This window comes from Panthera onca, chromosome C1 (genome assembly GCF_046562875.1).
Source record: "Panthera onca isolate mPanOnc1 chromosome C1, mPanOnc1 haplotype 2, whole genome shotgun sequence".
In the NCBI taxonomy this organism is placed as follows: domain Eukaryota; kingdom Metazoa; phylum Chordata; class Mammalia; order Carnivora; family Felidae; genus Panthera; species Panthera onca.
This window is the reverse complement of record NC_138346.1, coordinates 3,090,958-3,105,068: the sequence shown is the minus strand read 5'-3', so window position 1 is coordinate 3,105,068 and position 14,111 is coordinate 3,090,958. Positions and strand designations below refer to the sequence as shown.

The 14,111-nt window shown below is 58.4% G+C and overlaps 1 protein-coding gene across 5 annotated transcripts in view; it reads right to left on the bottom strand.

Annotated features, from left to right (window-relative positions):
• The window catches only part of PER2 (period circadian regulator 2), a 39,530-nt gene that overhangs the window by 20,189 nt on the left and 5,230 nt on the right, over positions 1 to 14,111 (bottom strand). For 3 of the 5 annotated variants that reach the window (XM_060624302.3, XM_060624303.3, XM_060624299.3), the window contains exons 2-8: positions 10,125 to 10,348; positions 9,575 to 9,637; positions 8,573 to 8,727; positions 5,659 to 5,780; positions 4,690 to 4,891; positions 2,661 to 2,712; positions 1,374 to 1,516 (exon numbers count right to left, since the gene is read on the bottom strand). In XM_060624302.3, the coding sequence (XP_060480285.3) occupies positions 1,374 to 1,516; positions 2,661 to 2,712; positions 4,690 to 4,891; positions 5,659 to 5,780; positions 8,573 to 8,727; positions 9,575 to 9,637; positions 10,125 to 10,330 (943 nt within the window). In that variant the 5' untranslated portion in view covers positions 10,331 to 10,348. Of the gene's footprint in view, positions 1 to 1,373; positions 1,517 to 2,660; positions 2,713 to 4,689; positions 4,892 to 5,658; positions 5,781 to 8,572; positions 8,728 to 9,574; positions 9,638 to 10,124; positions 10,349 to 12,296; positions 12,365 to 14,111 lie in introns of those variants that run through there. The other 2 variants (XM_060624304.3, XM_060624301.3) reach the window with 2 other exon arrangements.

Sequence of the window (14,111 nt, the reverse complement as noted above, 5' to 3'; positions counted from 1 at the left end):
CAGAAGCACGTGCTGTCGCGTAGGCTTCTCTCGGCAAAATCGTGCCGGAAGGCCATATCTGTGATCTTTCAGATCCAACGAGGGTGAGCTCAACAAATTGTTTAAAAAAAAAATGAGTTAAGTGCTTAGATTCAACATTCTCAGCAAATGTCACTGTAACGGGGACTTTACAGTTTCTAGGGCGGGCAAAGAAGATAGAGTAACTTGCACAAAGGAAATCGCATATCCGGAATCTCCCTCAGCTACCAAATTCATGGGCAAAACATTCAAAATTCCAAAGCTTTCCATTCGTGAAGCAGAATCCTGTTGGGATGAACAACTCGGTGAAACCCAGGTAACCCCTCTCAGTCTTTCTCGAATATTTGGAAGAGAATATTCCATATGGAGGAGCCCCTCAAACATCTGAAAAAGGGCCACATACCTAAAACATCTCTATCGGTTTTAAGAAATAAATGCCTTTTTAAAAACTGGCATCATTAACCACTGAGACAAGATTGTAAACACAATGAAACGTGGACCAAACTGGATCCCTGTGGCTCAGTAGTTGCACACGGCGCCTGCTTTCTGGGAATTCTGGTCACGTGGCTTGCGGAGCTGCTGGGGCGAGGACCTTGGGCTCCCGGCCCGGTCCTGCAGCGGGTCACACGAGGACCATGTCATACCACAGTTCAGGAGGTGGAGTCACCAGGAGGACAGAATCGGGGTGGCCAAGTGCCTGGGGGCCTTTGGGCTTCAAGGGAAAGTCCAGATTTGGGGTTTTTGGGGGGAGAAGGTGGTCTGAGAAGCCAGCAGGACCAGGAACGGGCACCTGGTGGGATAAGCCTGCTGTACTGTGGTTTTCTACAGGCAGAGGGAGGGAGGAAAGAACCAGAGTGAACAGTGGGAGCCAGGCCGCCAGGCTGCACGTCGGGAAGGCGGGGAATGCAGTAGAAGGTAGGACGAGCCACAGCCTCATTTCCCAAGTGGGCGGATGGTGTGGGGTCCTGAGCAGGCAGTGCTGTCCCTGCGCTTCCGAGGTGGGAGGTGCATGAGGATGGGAGGGACCTGGGGACCCGGCAGGGCCATCCTCACTGTATGGATGGAAGGCAGTGGCTGGGGAAGGGGCAGGGCGCTCTGGACACAGCAACAGCCTGGTCACGGGTGCGAGATGCCGGCACCCAGACCCTCTGATGGACAGGGGGAGGCGGTATGGCAGGGGCCACCGGGGGGCCCAGGGGACGAAGGTGGGCGTGCAACCAGAGGGAGACGGACACTGTGCAAGGTGGGGGGAGAGGCCAGGGCTGGCAGTCAGCCTTACTGACGTTAGGGGTGAGCCACGGGACTAACTGAGGCACCACACGGAGCCTGTGCCCCCGCCTGGGCCGGGCTCTTACCTTCGTAGCCCGAGTGCACTCTCTCCGCCAGCAGCACGCAGCACAGCTGGCCCTCGGCGCCCTGCGGGTCCCGCACCTTGACCAGGTAAGGCGTCATGCGAAACGGGTGGTAACGGATCTCGTTCTCGTGGCTCTTCCCGACACTGTGGAGGACGGCAGGGTCAGCGATGTGGCTCGAGGCCAGAAGGAATCCCGTCCTGCTTACTGCCAGCCACCTCTCCCCGCAGCGGCTGCTCCGAGAGCATCCCTGCATTGGCTGTCCCGAAGCCCGGGAGGCGGAGGCAGGCTCCCCTCTTGGGGACCTGGGCCAAGCTGGAGGTGCCGCCCGGGGTCTGGGTCTGGGCCTCTGCCCCGCTCCCTCGGGTGTCAGCGACATTAAAGGGCACAGCGAAGAGTGAACAGCCCTGGGCAGTGGGAGCTCCTCCAGGAGCCGTTCTCTACAGGGGGTCACGTTTTCACTGGGGGAGAAGACGCTGCTTCACTACTGAGGCCCCAGCCCCAACTGCCCAGGGTACCAGAGCCCGGCCAGGGGGTCACTCCTGACACCGCGGCTGGACGCTCAACCGGTCACCTTGCTTCAGGCCAAAAGCCTGTTGGGGAAGCTCTGGGGGCTCTTTCTGGAAAAAACACACACTTGAGGTACAGGCTGCATGTGCTTTCGGGGTCCTCTTGGGCCCTGGGGTACGTGCCTTCCTGGTTAAGGGCCCGGGCGGCTTTCCCAGGTGACGGACACCAAGTCCAGGCTCCTCGGGCTGATGTTCTCCATGAGGAAGGGTCCAATCACCCCACTGCTGACCATGCTGCCTTAACTCCCCATGCACATTGTTTTTATTTAAAAAATTGTTTTAATATTATTATCGACACAGAGAGACAGAGTGCAAGCAGGAGAGGGGCAGAGAGAGAGGGAGACGCAGAATCCGAAGCAGGCTCCAGGCCCCGAGCTGTCAGCACAGAGCCCGACGTGGGGCTCGAACCACGAACCACGAGATCTTGACCTGAGCCGAAGTCAGACGCTCAAACGACTGAGCCCCCCAGGCGCCCCCTCCCTGTGCACATGTGAAATGCAGTTTTCACACAGACTTTTCAGGAATATGTGCACTGCATGGCAGGGTGCCCGCATAAGCCTCTACCCTGAAGAGGTGCCGAGGGGCGAGGGGCGCGGGGTGGGGTCACGGCACAGCGGGAGCCGGTGGGGGCCACTCCCACACCTCCTCAGCCTCACAAGCGGGGCTCGGGGGGGAAGTGTTGGCACCGTGCCCAGCTTGGGACACCCAGGCACGGGCTTACCTGACTCGGCAGAAGAAAGACTTCTCCTCCATGCAGTCTTGAGTAAACGCATCTGAAAGAAAGAGCCCCGAGTCACACACCCAATCCCATCCGATCTCATCCCATCGCACGACAGGACACACGGGCTGGCACTCTTGGCTTCTCCCAAGCCACAGAGAGGCAGGGGAATCGTCAGGCGCGAAGGCATGTTTACACAGGCACAAAGCAGGGCCCTCAGAGGCTATTCATCACACTTCCGACTGAAACGTGCTTCGTGAGTGTCGCACGTACCGGATCAGGAGGGGCTAAAAGTCTGCCGCCAGAACTTTACCACTTTTGAAACGGTTCCGAAGCTGACACAAACACGCCAACTAACAAGCCATTTAACTCGGGGAAACCGACTGACTGATGGGCCGAACGTGTGTGTGTAAGGCTCTAATACCTCCACCTACATGTTTGGGGGGATATTCGGTTCCAATAGAAGGCCCTACCCAAGCTCACGTCAGTCCTTCTGCTAAAATATTAACCTTCTTCAAAATCTGAAACGCTGAGCAACACGGGGTCATTCAGGCGGCGTCATCAGAGATGAGGGAATGGCGTTTCCACGATAAAGGAATTTTTTAAGAAGAAATCTCAGACGCTGACCTTTCACGTAAAGTTTCGTCTACTCGAAAGAAAGAGGAAAGTAGGAAATCCCTAACGAGGGAAAACAGCATAGAGTTACGGCCTGGAAAGGCCTCGGAGAAGTCACCCGGTCCTTCTTTTTTATTCAGACAAAAATTCAGGGGCAACCATCCTAGGGAGACGGTGCCCGCCTGTTCATGCCGTAAACCACGTGCAGAGCGATGTCCCTTCCACGCAGTGACCTACGGGTCCTCATGACACGCCCTGCAAGCTTTAGTGACCTGACTGGACAGTCCTTGGTGGGATTTCCGGGAGAAGGCAGGCGGCTCTATATCTGAAACCAAAAGTGAGTGTCTCCTTTCACGAGTCAACCCTATGGCCAACTCCCGGCTTGGCTTGTCTGCTGTAGGGAAGGTTCCGCCGTGCAGCTGTGGTGGGTGGGGTGGCGGCCCGGCCGGCAGGCAGACCGGAAGCAGGAGGAGGAGGGAGCAGGTGGGGACAGGGGCCCGCGATCCAGGAGATGGTGTCAGTGGGGCTGAGGAGCATGTGATATGAGCAGAGATGCTGACCCCCGAGCCAAGGGCGAAACGGGAGCCGGTTCTGGGCGGTGCAGCCCCGGGCAGGCTCCAGCCAAGATCACGACTGAGGTCACGCCTGTCTGGGATGACCCCCACAGTCACACTGAGTCCCACTGTGTCCCGTCCCTCCCGGTTCCTTAGTGTTTCTGCCCTTTGGTTCAACTTCAGCTCCGAGAGACCAGAGCCCCACAGGGGACAGGTAGACAGATGGTGGAGGACTTACATGGCAAAAGGGGGGCTTCTGCTGGCCTCCCTGGTCCCTGGAAGTGTGGAGAGGCTTCAGGGAAGGCCTGAGCCGGTTGGGCCCCTCCCCTGTCTGGCACCTTCTGCCAGGACCCGGTGCCACGTCTCTGCTGAGACTCGTCTGGCCACTGTGCAGACTGGAGCCTGACCAGCCCGGAGAGCTCACGGTTTGAGCCCAGGAGGACGTCGCAGGCCGCCAGCACGAAGCCGCCCCTGGCCGAGGGGAGGAGCGCCCGCCCGTCACTGCGACATCACTGTGGCTGACCGCCATGGCGCCCGCAGGACGCAGGGCCCGGTCTCTGCACTCTGCGGGTTCACGCCAAGACCCCAGCTTCTCAGAACGACTTCGTTTCTAAAATGCCTAATGTTTCTTAGAGTCTTCTCAAACAGCTTTCCCTCTCTGAAATTCATGAAAAGACTACTTTTCTAAGTTTATCCTGAGCGAGCAGCTTTCTGTCTTTGGCCTGGACAGCTGTCGGGCAGGGGCGTGCTGGCGGTTTCTGGCAGAGGTGAGAGGTGGCACGTGCCCCAGAGCCCCACGACCCCCGTGCCGCTGGCACACCAGGCCAGGTGGCCACCGCTCAGCCACCCCCCGGGGCCCTCACCTGCTCCGCTGCAGACGCCCCAGAGCGGGAGCTTGTAAGGCGTGGTGGACGCGTGGAACACGCTGACGTCGTGGGGCGCCAGGAACTCCACGAACCTGGCGCCGGGGAAGACGTCTCTTTTACAGTGAAAGATGGAGGCAACTTGGTCGGAGACGTACAGGATTTTCCCGGTGACCAGGGACACCGCTGCAGCAAACATACCCTGGAAGGAAGAAGGGGCTCAGTGGGGACAGCAGATGGGGTCTGGATGGGCTGCCCCTCCCCGGGGCCACAGACTGGGAGCTCAGGGGAGGCGTCTGGTTCCCCTCCTCAGCCCTGGCCAGAACTCTCCTCGCCTCTACCCCTATCTCTCTCCCCTGGGCCTCTCCCCTGCCAGCCCATCTCTCTCCCGGGGAGCCCCAGAGGCTCCTGCCCTGGGCTCCCTCCCCGCCGGCTAGCCTGAGCCCTGGCCCGGGGAGCTCTGGGGGGGGGGGGGGTTCAGCTGCAGTGGGGACACTGGAGGAAGGACGCGGGAAGGACTGGGGAGCCCCACTCTCCAGGCCAGTTCTGCCACGGTTCCAGTATGTCTGGGTCCCCACCTGCCCTTAAGCCTGCTCTCTGACTGAGAAGCAGGGGTGCAGGGAAGGGAGCACTCGCTCCCCTTCCCCCAGACCCCCAAGGGTGCCCCCACCCTAACAGGCTGCTTAAAAAAGCATGAGCGTTGGAGTCTCGGGAACTGAGTTCAAATCCCAGGTGCCCCAAAGTGAGCCTAAGATCACCTGGTCACTGCTCGGTCAAGGTGGGGCTCGGTCTTACACGCACAAGGCATGGGGCGGAGTCGCCGTGAGAGAAGGACAGCCTCACAGAAAGCCGCAAGAGTGTGCTACACGACCCGCTTCTGAATCGCTCACTTGACCTTGTTTTCGTCGTCCCTGCGGTGGCTTAACCGGATCAAGGGCTCGGCTTCTGGCGGGGGGAGGCTCCGCTTACCGCGTTCTTCACGATGAACTCGGAAGTGGCGCCCTCGATGTCCTCCGCGGTGTAGCAGGGCAGGCTGGCGCCGCAGGCCTGGCTCTCGCCCGACAAGAGCAGCTGGTAGTATTCCTCACTGGCTGCGGGAGAGACCAAGGGGCTGAAAACGGCTCCCGCCTCTGCGCGTCCGGACGCGACTGTTCTCACGGGAAAGGGGGGCTACGCACACTAGCCTCCTCGGACGCCGAGAGAACGGAAAGACAAATGTGAAGGCAAAGCAAACAGAAATCTTTCATTTGTCCTGAAAACCCCGAAGACCTGCGATTACAGAACTTCTAACGTGGTGAGTACACAGGGCGCCGGGGAGGCTCAGTCGGTGCAGCGGCCGACATCGGCTCAGGTCACGGTCTCATGGCTCGTGGGTTCGAGCCCTGCATCAGGCTCTGTGCTGACGGCTTGGAGCCTGGAGCCTGCTTCAGATTCTGTGTCTCCCTCTCTCTCTCTCTCTCTGCCCCTCCCCTGCTTACACTCTCTCTGTTGCTCAAAAGATAAATAACAAAAAATAAAATGGTAAGTACACATTATTTTAAGTAACCTGGGTGGAGAGTTCCCCCTAACCCTCACTTTGCCCACAAGGTCTTTAATCGTGACCCAACAAGGGAGTCTCTCTGTAGGATGGCCGTGGCCCCAGTATGTGGTTCCTTGTGGCCCTGGTGCTCCCATCCAGACAGAATCCACTCATCTCAGGACCTACAGCTTTCAAGGGCAACTATCATGGTACTGCCCACCCCCAGGCCTCCGGGGTGGGGGGCAGCCCCCAGGGACAGGTGCCGGCAGCTCCGCCCTTCAGAGAAGCCCCTACCCCTGCAGTCTGTGAGCGCCCTTGGGTAGGCTGGCCGAGCATGGCTTCTGTTTCTACTCTATTAACCCTCACAAAACAGACACAGGTTTAGACAGGAGCCTGAAGAGAGATCTGGGGCTGACGAGGGCACCCAGGAGGCCAGTGGATACCACACACCGCAGACCCCCCATGCCCAGCACCGTACCTTTCCACCAGACTGCACGGGCGACCAAGGGCGCCCTTCTGACAAGAGTTGCTCAAACGTCAGGAAATATGAAGACGATTTGGAGTATGGCTTCGTATCCATCACCGTTAGTGACAAACGTGCTGTGAGCTAAGCCCTGCCTGGAGGGAGTAACTGATGATAACAGAACAAAGCCATTGTTTGAGTCTTTATCTCAACCTCCCGGGTTTTTCTCTTACCCACATTTTCACTGTGCAGGGTCCACTGGGCCCTCTGTGTGCCTGTGACAGGTACACCAAGGTCAAGTGGGTAGAGCGGGGCTGGGGCTCCCTGGTAGAGGGACGTGTACCCCCTCATCCGCCCTAACGAGATGCTGGCTTTTCTTCTGTCTCTGTTTCCTGCTCATAAGGGGCCCAAACAGCTGAGAGATTCCTCAAAGTGCAGGAGTGGGGGGTTCCCAGCAAAACGGAAAGGTTCGCCTGAGGGTTCACTGCTCGAAGATCAGGGATACTTCCCCCAAGCTGTCTGCTGTTCTCTCTCAAGCACTGCAGGAAATTTAAAAAAACTCTCAAAGCTCATATCCCCATTCCCAGCAACAGACCAAAAGGCGAGGCTGCACGAACCTTTCTGACTGTCCCGTAGCTAAAGCATCCCGAGGTGACCCAAACAGAGGGGTCACAGCCCAAACTCCTCGGGATGGGTGTCTGCAGAAGGCCTCACCCAGCAGTCAAGTTCCTGCTTCTCTAGAAAAGCTGGTGCGCGCGCGTGTGTGTCCTTAGGGCAGTGTGCCCCTTACCCGTCCCGGAGACAGAGGCACCTGCGGTTGCCTGAGTCCCAGGAGATGGGGGCGGGGTACCTGCTCAGTGCGAAGTCCAGCCGCAGTGAGTGAAGGGAGTCCCCACTCTGCCGGCAGGTACTTAAGGGGCTTGGAGTTTATGGAAACGTCAAGTGTCTGAGCCGGACGATGCAAAGGTTTTGGAAACTGCAGTGTTTGTTCAGATTCCCGCACTGCATCTATGAGGACTTGGGCACAGGCACCCTCAGGTGGAAGCCTTAGTCTAGACCACGGGCAGCCCTAAGGGCTCTTACATAATCTGCCACCTGAGAGTCAGATCCAAACATGCCCCCAAGCGGGAGTGGAGTCTGGGCGGGGCCTGTGATGGAAGGAGGCTCCCTGCTTGGCTTCCTGGGTGAAAGACACAACCACACGGAGACTCACATGGAGATTTTTACACAAACCAGAAGGTCTAAAGCAGGGGCCCTAAAATACCGTCCTGTGAGGGTGAGATCTGGCAAAAGCCTCCCTCGTATCTCTTTTTTTTTTTTTTTTAAGTTTATTTATTTTTGAGAGAGAGAGAGGGAGAGAATGCACTGGGGAGGGACAGAGAGAGGGAGAGAGAAAAATCCCAAGCAGGCTCCACACTGTCAGCACAGAGCCTGACATGGGGCTCGATCTCACGAATTGTGAGCTCATGACCTGAGCTGAAATCAAGAGTAGGACGCTTAACCAACTGAGGAGAGGAGCATCTCTTGTTATTTTTCAAAGGAGCCACCGGCCCTCAGTTCAACTCACATTCGTGCTCCGAGCTGCTCACACAGTAGGGCCGCCAGCTCCCTCCTGAGCCTGGAGGAAGCTGTGCTCTTTTGAGCACCACCTGACCCCAGCCCAGAGCACAGAAGCTTTACGCTGTAAATACACGTCTTATATCAGCTGCTTTTCTGTTTTTCTTTTTTTTCTCTCTAATTGCCAAGTACAATAGAGAACTTCCAGAGAATTAAGGTTTCCCATCATTGCCTTTTCCCAGACTTCCACAATTTCCTTCTGCAGTTTCAGGACTGGGTTTTAGAAAGTCGACACCACCCAACGGATTTCTACGAGTTTGGATCAAAGACGCGGCTGGACCTACCTTTCACCTGCTTCACGCTCCTCAGCGCATACTTCAAGGTCGCCAGCGTGCTGGCTTTCCCTTTGGCCTTCTTGTCTCCAGGGAGGTGGACCCTCAGCTCCTTCAGGGTTTTTATCAGCTCCTTGTGCGTGTCTGCTTTGGCAGACTGCTCGCTGCTGTGGCATTAAAGAAAGCCATCACACGTTGGCTTCCTGACTCCTCCTTCCTGTGCCTCTAGTCCCATTTCTGCACCAGGCCCCCAGGACATTTCGGTCTGCGTGGTTCTCTGTGGCGCACTGTGGGACGCATCGCAGCATCCCTGGCCTCAGCAGCAGAGGCCAGCATCGCCTCGCCACTTGTGACAACCGGAGCTGTCTCCCGACCCTGCTAGACATCTCCTGCAGGGGGACGAGACGCCCCGGCTGGGGACCACTGCTCTGACCCAAGTGGGTGCGGCACGAGCCCCTTCACCTGGGTTTCCTTCCCCCGTGGCTACAGCCGGGCTTTGCCCAGCATGGCCTGCTGGTCGACCCGCAGTCTGGCTGAGCAGGCTACCCCTCGGGAGCCCTGCCTGCCTGACCCGTGTCAGACAGAAAAGCATCGGGTGATGGCCATTACAGAGCGCAGCAAACTGGTTTCCCGGGGGGCAGGAATGTGAATGAGGAACACGAGAAGTCCTCAAAGAGGAAGGTTCTAAGAAGGACATCTAAACTTAAGGATACAGAGAGAGGAGGAAGTCAGAACAGGTGGGCACCTCCTGGTAAGAGCAGAGGGTGCTGCAGAAAGAAGGTTAGAAACCAGGTCTCTTTCTAGGGCGAGGTGGCCAGGTGCCCACACACCCGGGCTTAAGAGCCGGCGTCTGCTCCGGCGGTCATACGAAAATGTCTGTGGCTATGAAGTTAAGGATGCCTGTGTCACAAACACCTAACGTGGGCGCGGAATGTTCCAGGGGGGACGTAACCTCCAGTAACAAATCTCCATGTCTCTAAAGACCCGAAAGCAAGGGGGTTCTAACCGGCTCACCTGCAGCCGCTTGTCGTCGTGCTGTGTTCAGACTTCGCCGTCAGGAGGCCAAAGGCATCTGGACTGTAAGCACGAGCGAGAGGTAAGGCCAGACTCAGAGGGCGGCACGCTCCACCCACTTCTCCCCCATCCCGCCAGAGACAACGATCCAGATTTATACCAGAGCAAGGCAACTGAGGAAAAACACGAGGGAAAGGGGAAGCGGGAGCATAAAACCTTCAGATACCAGGAAAACTGAGTGTTCTGAGAAGGACTGAGGGAACGAGTTCATTTTCTGGAGGCCGCCCGGCCGCTAGCGGGGCTCCCGAGTCCTCGGCCCCCAAGACCTCACCACTCTCGTGAGCGGTTGTCTACCGGCAACCAGATACGCGACACCGACGGTCGCATCGCTACAGTAAATTTTAGTTATTCTGGGTTAATGAGATTTCTCTTTTTAATGTTGAAAAACCGGGTCATCGTGATTTAAAGATCACAAAAGCGATCCAACTGGATGAGATACAGAGAAAACAGACACCCAGCCCGGCCTCGGTGGGCCGAGGGTCCCACCTACCCCGGGGGGGCGACAGGCGGCCGGACCAGCACCCCCAGCTCCTTGCTGCCCCGCGAGCCCCGCCCCGAGGGGCAGTTTTCAGTTTCATTTCCGCTGGAGCCACTGCTCATGTCGACGTCTTCCTGGAGGGGGGCTCCGTGGGGCCGGGGCGGCTCCACGGGCTCCTGGGCCGGGCGGCTGGGGGGGTATTCCGCGTACGTGCTCATGTTGGCTCCACAGTGAAGCTGGGAAAAGAGAGAAATGTCATCAGGCCTCGAAGAGCTCAGTCACCGCAGCCGCCGCGTGGGGCGCCTCACTGGGATCTGTCTCCACGGTCCGCTAAGTAAGCCGGGCGCGGTCAGAGTCAACCGTGGGCATTCTTTGCTCTTGTTCACTGAGCTCCTACCTGCCCTGAATTAGGAAGCGGATGAATCGCGTGGCCGCAGCCCCCCGACGTCTCTAATTGCCGACGGCCTGGTCAGGAGGCGACAAGAGCATCAACGACCGCCGCCCGGCACGTGGGGAGCTTTGGCAAAAACACGGATTCCCACCGGATGGCTGGTGGGGCCTAGGAACCTGCATTTTACAAGTCTCCCCAGGTGACGCTGGGAGAGCAGGAGGGCTCAGAAGTCTTTCCATCACAAGCTGCAGGAGACCCCGAGCCCAGGCTGTGGGCGGGGGAGACCCTCCGGGAGAGAGAAGGCCGTGGGGCAGGCGCTGCCCTGTGAGGAGGGCAGAGTGGGCGGGAGCCCGGACAGCGGCACAGGGGTGAGTGCACGCGGGATGTGGAGGGAGAGGGACCGGTGTGAGGCCACTGAAGGATTCGAGGTAGCAGACGTAGCAGACGAGTGAACTCTGTTGCGTTCGGACAGGTCCTCACCACCGTACTATGCGGGAACTTTGGCGCATTAGGGGCGGGAGGGTGGAGGGGGCTGAGGTTAGAGCCAGGCCAGCCCTAAGGTTTCTGCAACAATCCTGGAACACAACCATGAGAATGAGATGACCGTGAGTTTGCAAGGGGGGAGGGGACTGACCGGAAGCCTAGGGATGGGCAGAGAGGTGTCCCTGGGAAAGGACGACCCAGGATGGTGTCTCCCTCAGGGTCTCTCGGGAAAGAAAAGCTAGGCAGGTGGGGGAGGGGCAGCTGCTACTCCACCCCCCTTCCCCCCCCCCCCCCCCCCCCCCGCCCCCAGCCCCGGCCGGAGGGGCAGGAGGAAGGAGGGTTATGAAACCAAAGAACCGAGACGACCTGCAATTTGGGGGAACAGAGCTGGGGGCATAGACCCCTGGCTCCTCTCTCCTGCCCTCAGCGGTCAGAGAGCCAGAAAGCGAGGGGACCCTGCTGGCACAGGCCTGGAAGGCCAGCCCTTGGGCACTGGGCTGGGAGGGAAGATCCAGAGGGCCCAGCCGAAGCGCCCTGACTGAGCGGAGTCCCCGGGGGCACAATGTGTCCCCACGGCTTCCGTGCGCTCAGAGAAACAGAGCAGACACCCGGTTGATGGCAGAGACTATGGACACAGTGTTTCACGTAACCCTCGTGATCACTCATCGGATACCACATAGGAAACCATTCCTGGTATCAGTCTACGGATGAGAAAGCAGGCCAGTGACCCACTCAAGGCCACGCATGGCAGGTGACAGGGCTGGATCCTGTGTCCACCTGCTCCCGAAGACGGGCGCCCACGGGGAATCCAACCACATTACTCTCCGGAAAACAGCAGGCGTGATGAGACCTTGTCTTGCGCGTGAACCAACAGATGGGCAAAAGCCAACGTGCGGCTTCTCAGATGTGCCACAAGGACCAGATGAACAGAAGCCACACGGCGTGGGGGAGACCAGCAGAGTTAGGACGGCACCTACTCCGTATCATAAATAAAAAGCGAGAAACGGCGGGTTCAAGGAAACAAGTAATGAGGGATGAGCCGAAGCCACAGAATGAGAAGAAAATGCCACCTTAGACAGAACACCAGAGAGACTGAGTCCAGAGTCCCTAATGCACAAGATGGCCTCAGCGACGGGGAGGTGAGCGCGAGGAACTTTGAAAAGCGGCAAGAGAAAGGGCGATGCTATCGGAGCCTCGTGTTTTCACCTGTGGTGATAGCTCTTCCTGAAAGAGACCCCGCACCTTAAAGCAGAGATTATAACGGAAGATACACCCCAAGAAAGCCAGCCTGGCTGAAGACGGATTCCCACCTGCCGGCTGAAGGACTCCCTGAATTCCGGGCAAAGTTAGAGACGGTCGGAGCCAGCGACGTCCCGATGACAAACGATGTTTCCGGGGGGGTGGGGGGGGGGGAATCTACCCGCATCCAAACAGGAGAAACAAGCGGATTACCTGCAAAGGATGGAAAGTCACGTGAGTCTTGGGTGGAAGACACAGTCCACATGCAGCTCAGAGAGGAGGCGGCTGTGGTCAAAGGGAGGAGATCTCCGCCCAGCATACCTGCTCATTATGGCCTCAGCAGCTGGCCAGCGGGGTCCTGGATCAGAGAACCCACAACACCCGAGCAAAGTCAGGAACAAAACAACAAGTCTACTACTCAGCCTTCGTGTTGCCGATTCGCTTGTTTGTTTTTAACATTTCAGGCAAGTTCTGGCTGATCCGGTGACAGAACGAAAGGTGTTAACTCTGGGAGAGAGAGAGACCGGAGACTAGGAACAGGTATTCCCACCAAGGGAAACACCAAAGATCTAGAAAGCCGGAGAGATGCTCGACCTCAGTGGTCACGAGGAAAAGGCAAAGGATGACGTCACCAGAAATTAAGGGGACTGACGACATCCAGTGTCCACAAGGCGGAGGACTTCTGTGCGTTGTGGTCACTAACTCAGTCTTTCTGGAGGGGACTCTGGGCATGTTCAGCAACATTTATAAGCTGCACCCCTTCCCACTGCTAGGAGCCCCTCCGCTCCGTGGGAGGGTCTACACACCTGCACGAAGACCCGAGTGTGGTGTTTGGAGAGGCACAAACCACCAAAGGTCATCTCGGGCACCTGGTCCACCATGAGCACCCCGGCCAGTGCCAGACTCGACTTCAATCTGAGCGTGTGCCTCACCTGTCCACGCAGTAGTGAGTGACCTCCCCGCTCCCCCGGCTCAGAGCACAGCCTCGGTCTGCATGACGGTCCACAGTTTTGCGACGCCTCCCTGGCTGCCTCCTCGGCCCTGACACTGAGCTCCGACCTCAGGACCTTTGCACGTGCTGCTCCCTGGTGCCTGCAGGCTCCATCCTGCAGACAGCCTGTCCACCCTGCACAAACAGCACCGACTTCCCCACCTGTTCCACATCCCCGGCCTGGCTTCCTCTCCTCCATGGTGCTGACGCTGCCTGCTGCCGGACTCCCCCTGCCCTCCGCCCTGGTGTGCTGCAGCTTTGAGTCGTTCCCTGCTGTCACCCCAGGGCCCCGCACAAATTGCTAAAGGCATGAGGCCTGGGACAGCTGTGCTAGGGGATACTGTGCACCTCCTGAAAAGAGGAAGACAAGACCCACTGATGTAGGAAGATTCTAAGACACAAAGGAACACCTCACAGGACAAGAAATAACAACAAAGCGACGGATGGCACTCAGGCGGGGCTGGGCGCTGCCTTCCGTTGCTTCACGCGCTCCTACGGCACGTGGCGCTTTGGGCTGGAGTAGGTCAGGGATGGGGACAGGTGTCTTTCCTGTCCCCGTGGAGCTTACGTTCCAACGGGGAGAAGATCATCGGCAAGGGAACGGCAGAGGTAGTGGACGAACTGCTAAGTGCTGCAGAGAGGCGGCAGAGCAGGAGACCACGGGCTGCTGTGTGGGAGAGGCCGGGCGGGCCGCCGGGCAAGGCTTGTGCGTCGGCAACGTCTGACCTTGTCCTTGAGCCCCGCCACCCCGGGTGGTGCCGATTCACGGCCCCTCGGCCTCACTCTCCCTCAGGCCTGTGGCCGCTGCTCCTCCCCAGCTGCCGCCAGAGGGCCTGGTGGACCAAACGGGCCCGAGGGACGTGAACTCTGGCCATGGAGGATGGGGGAGAGGACC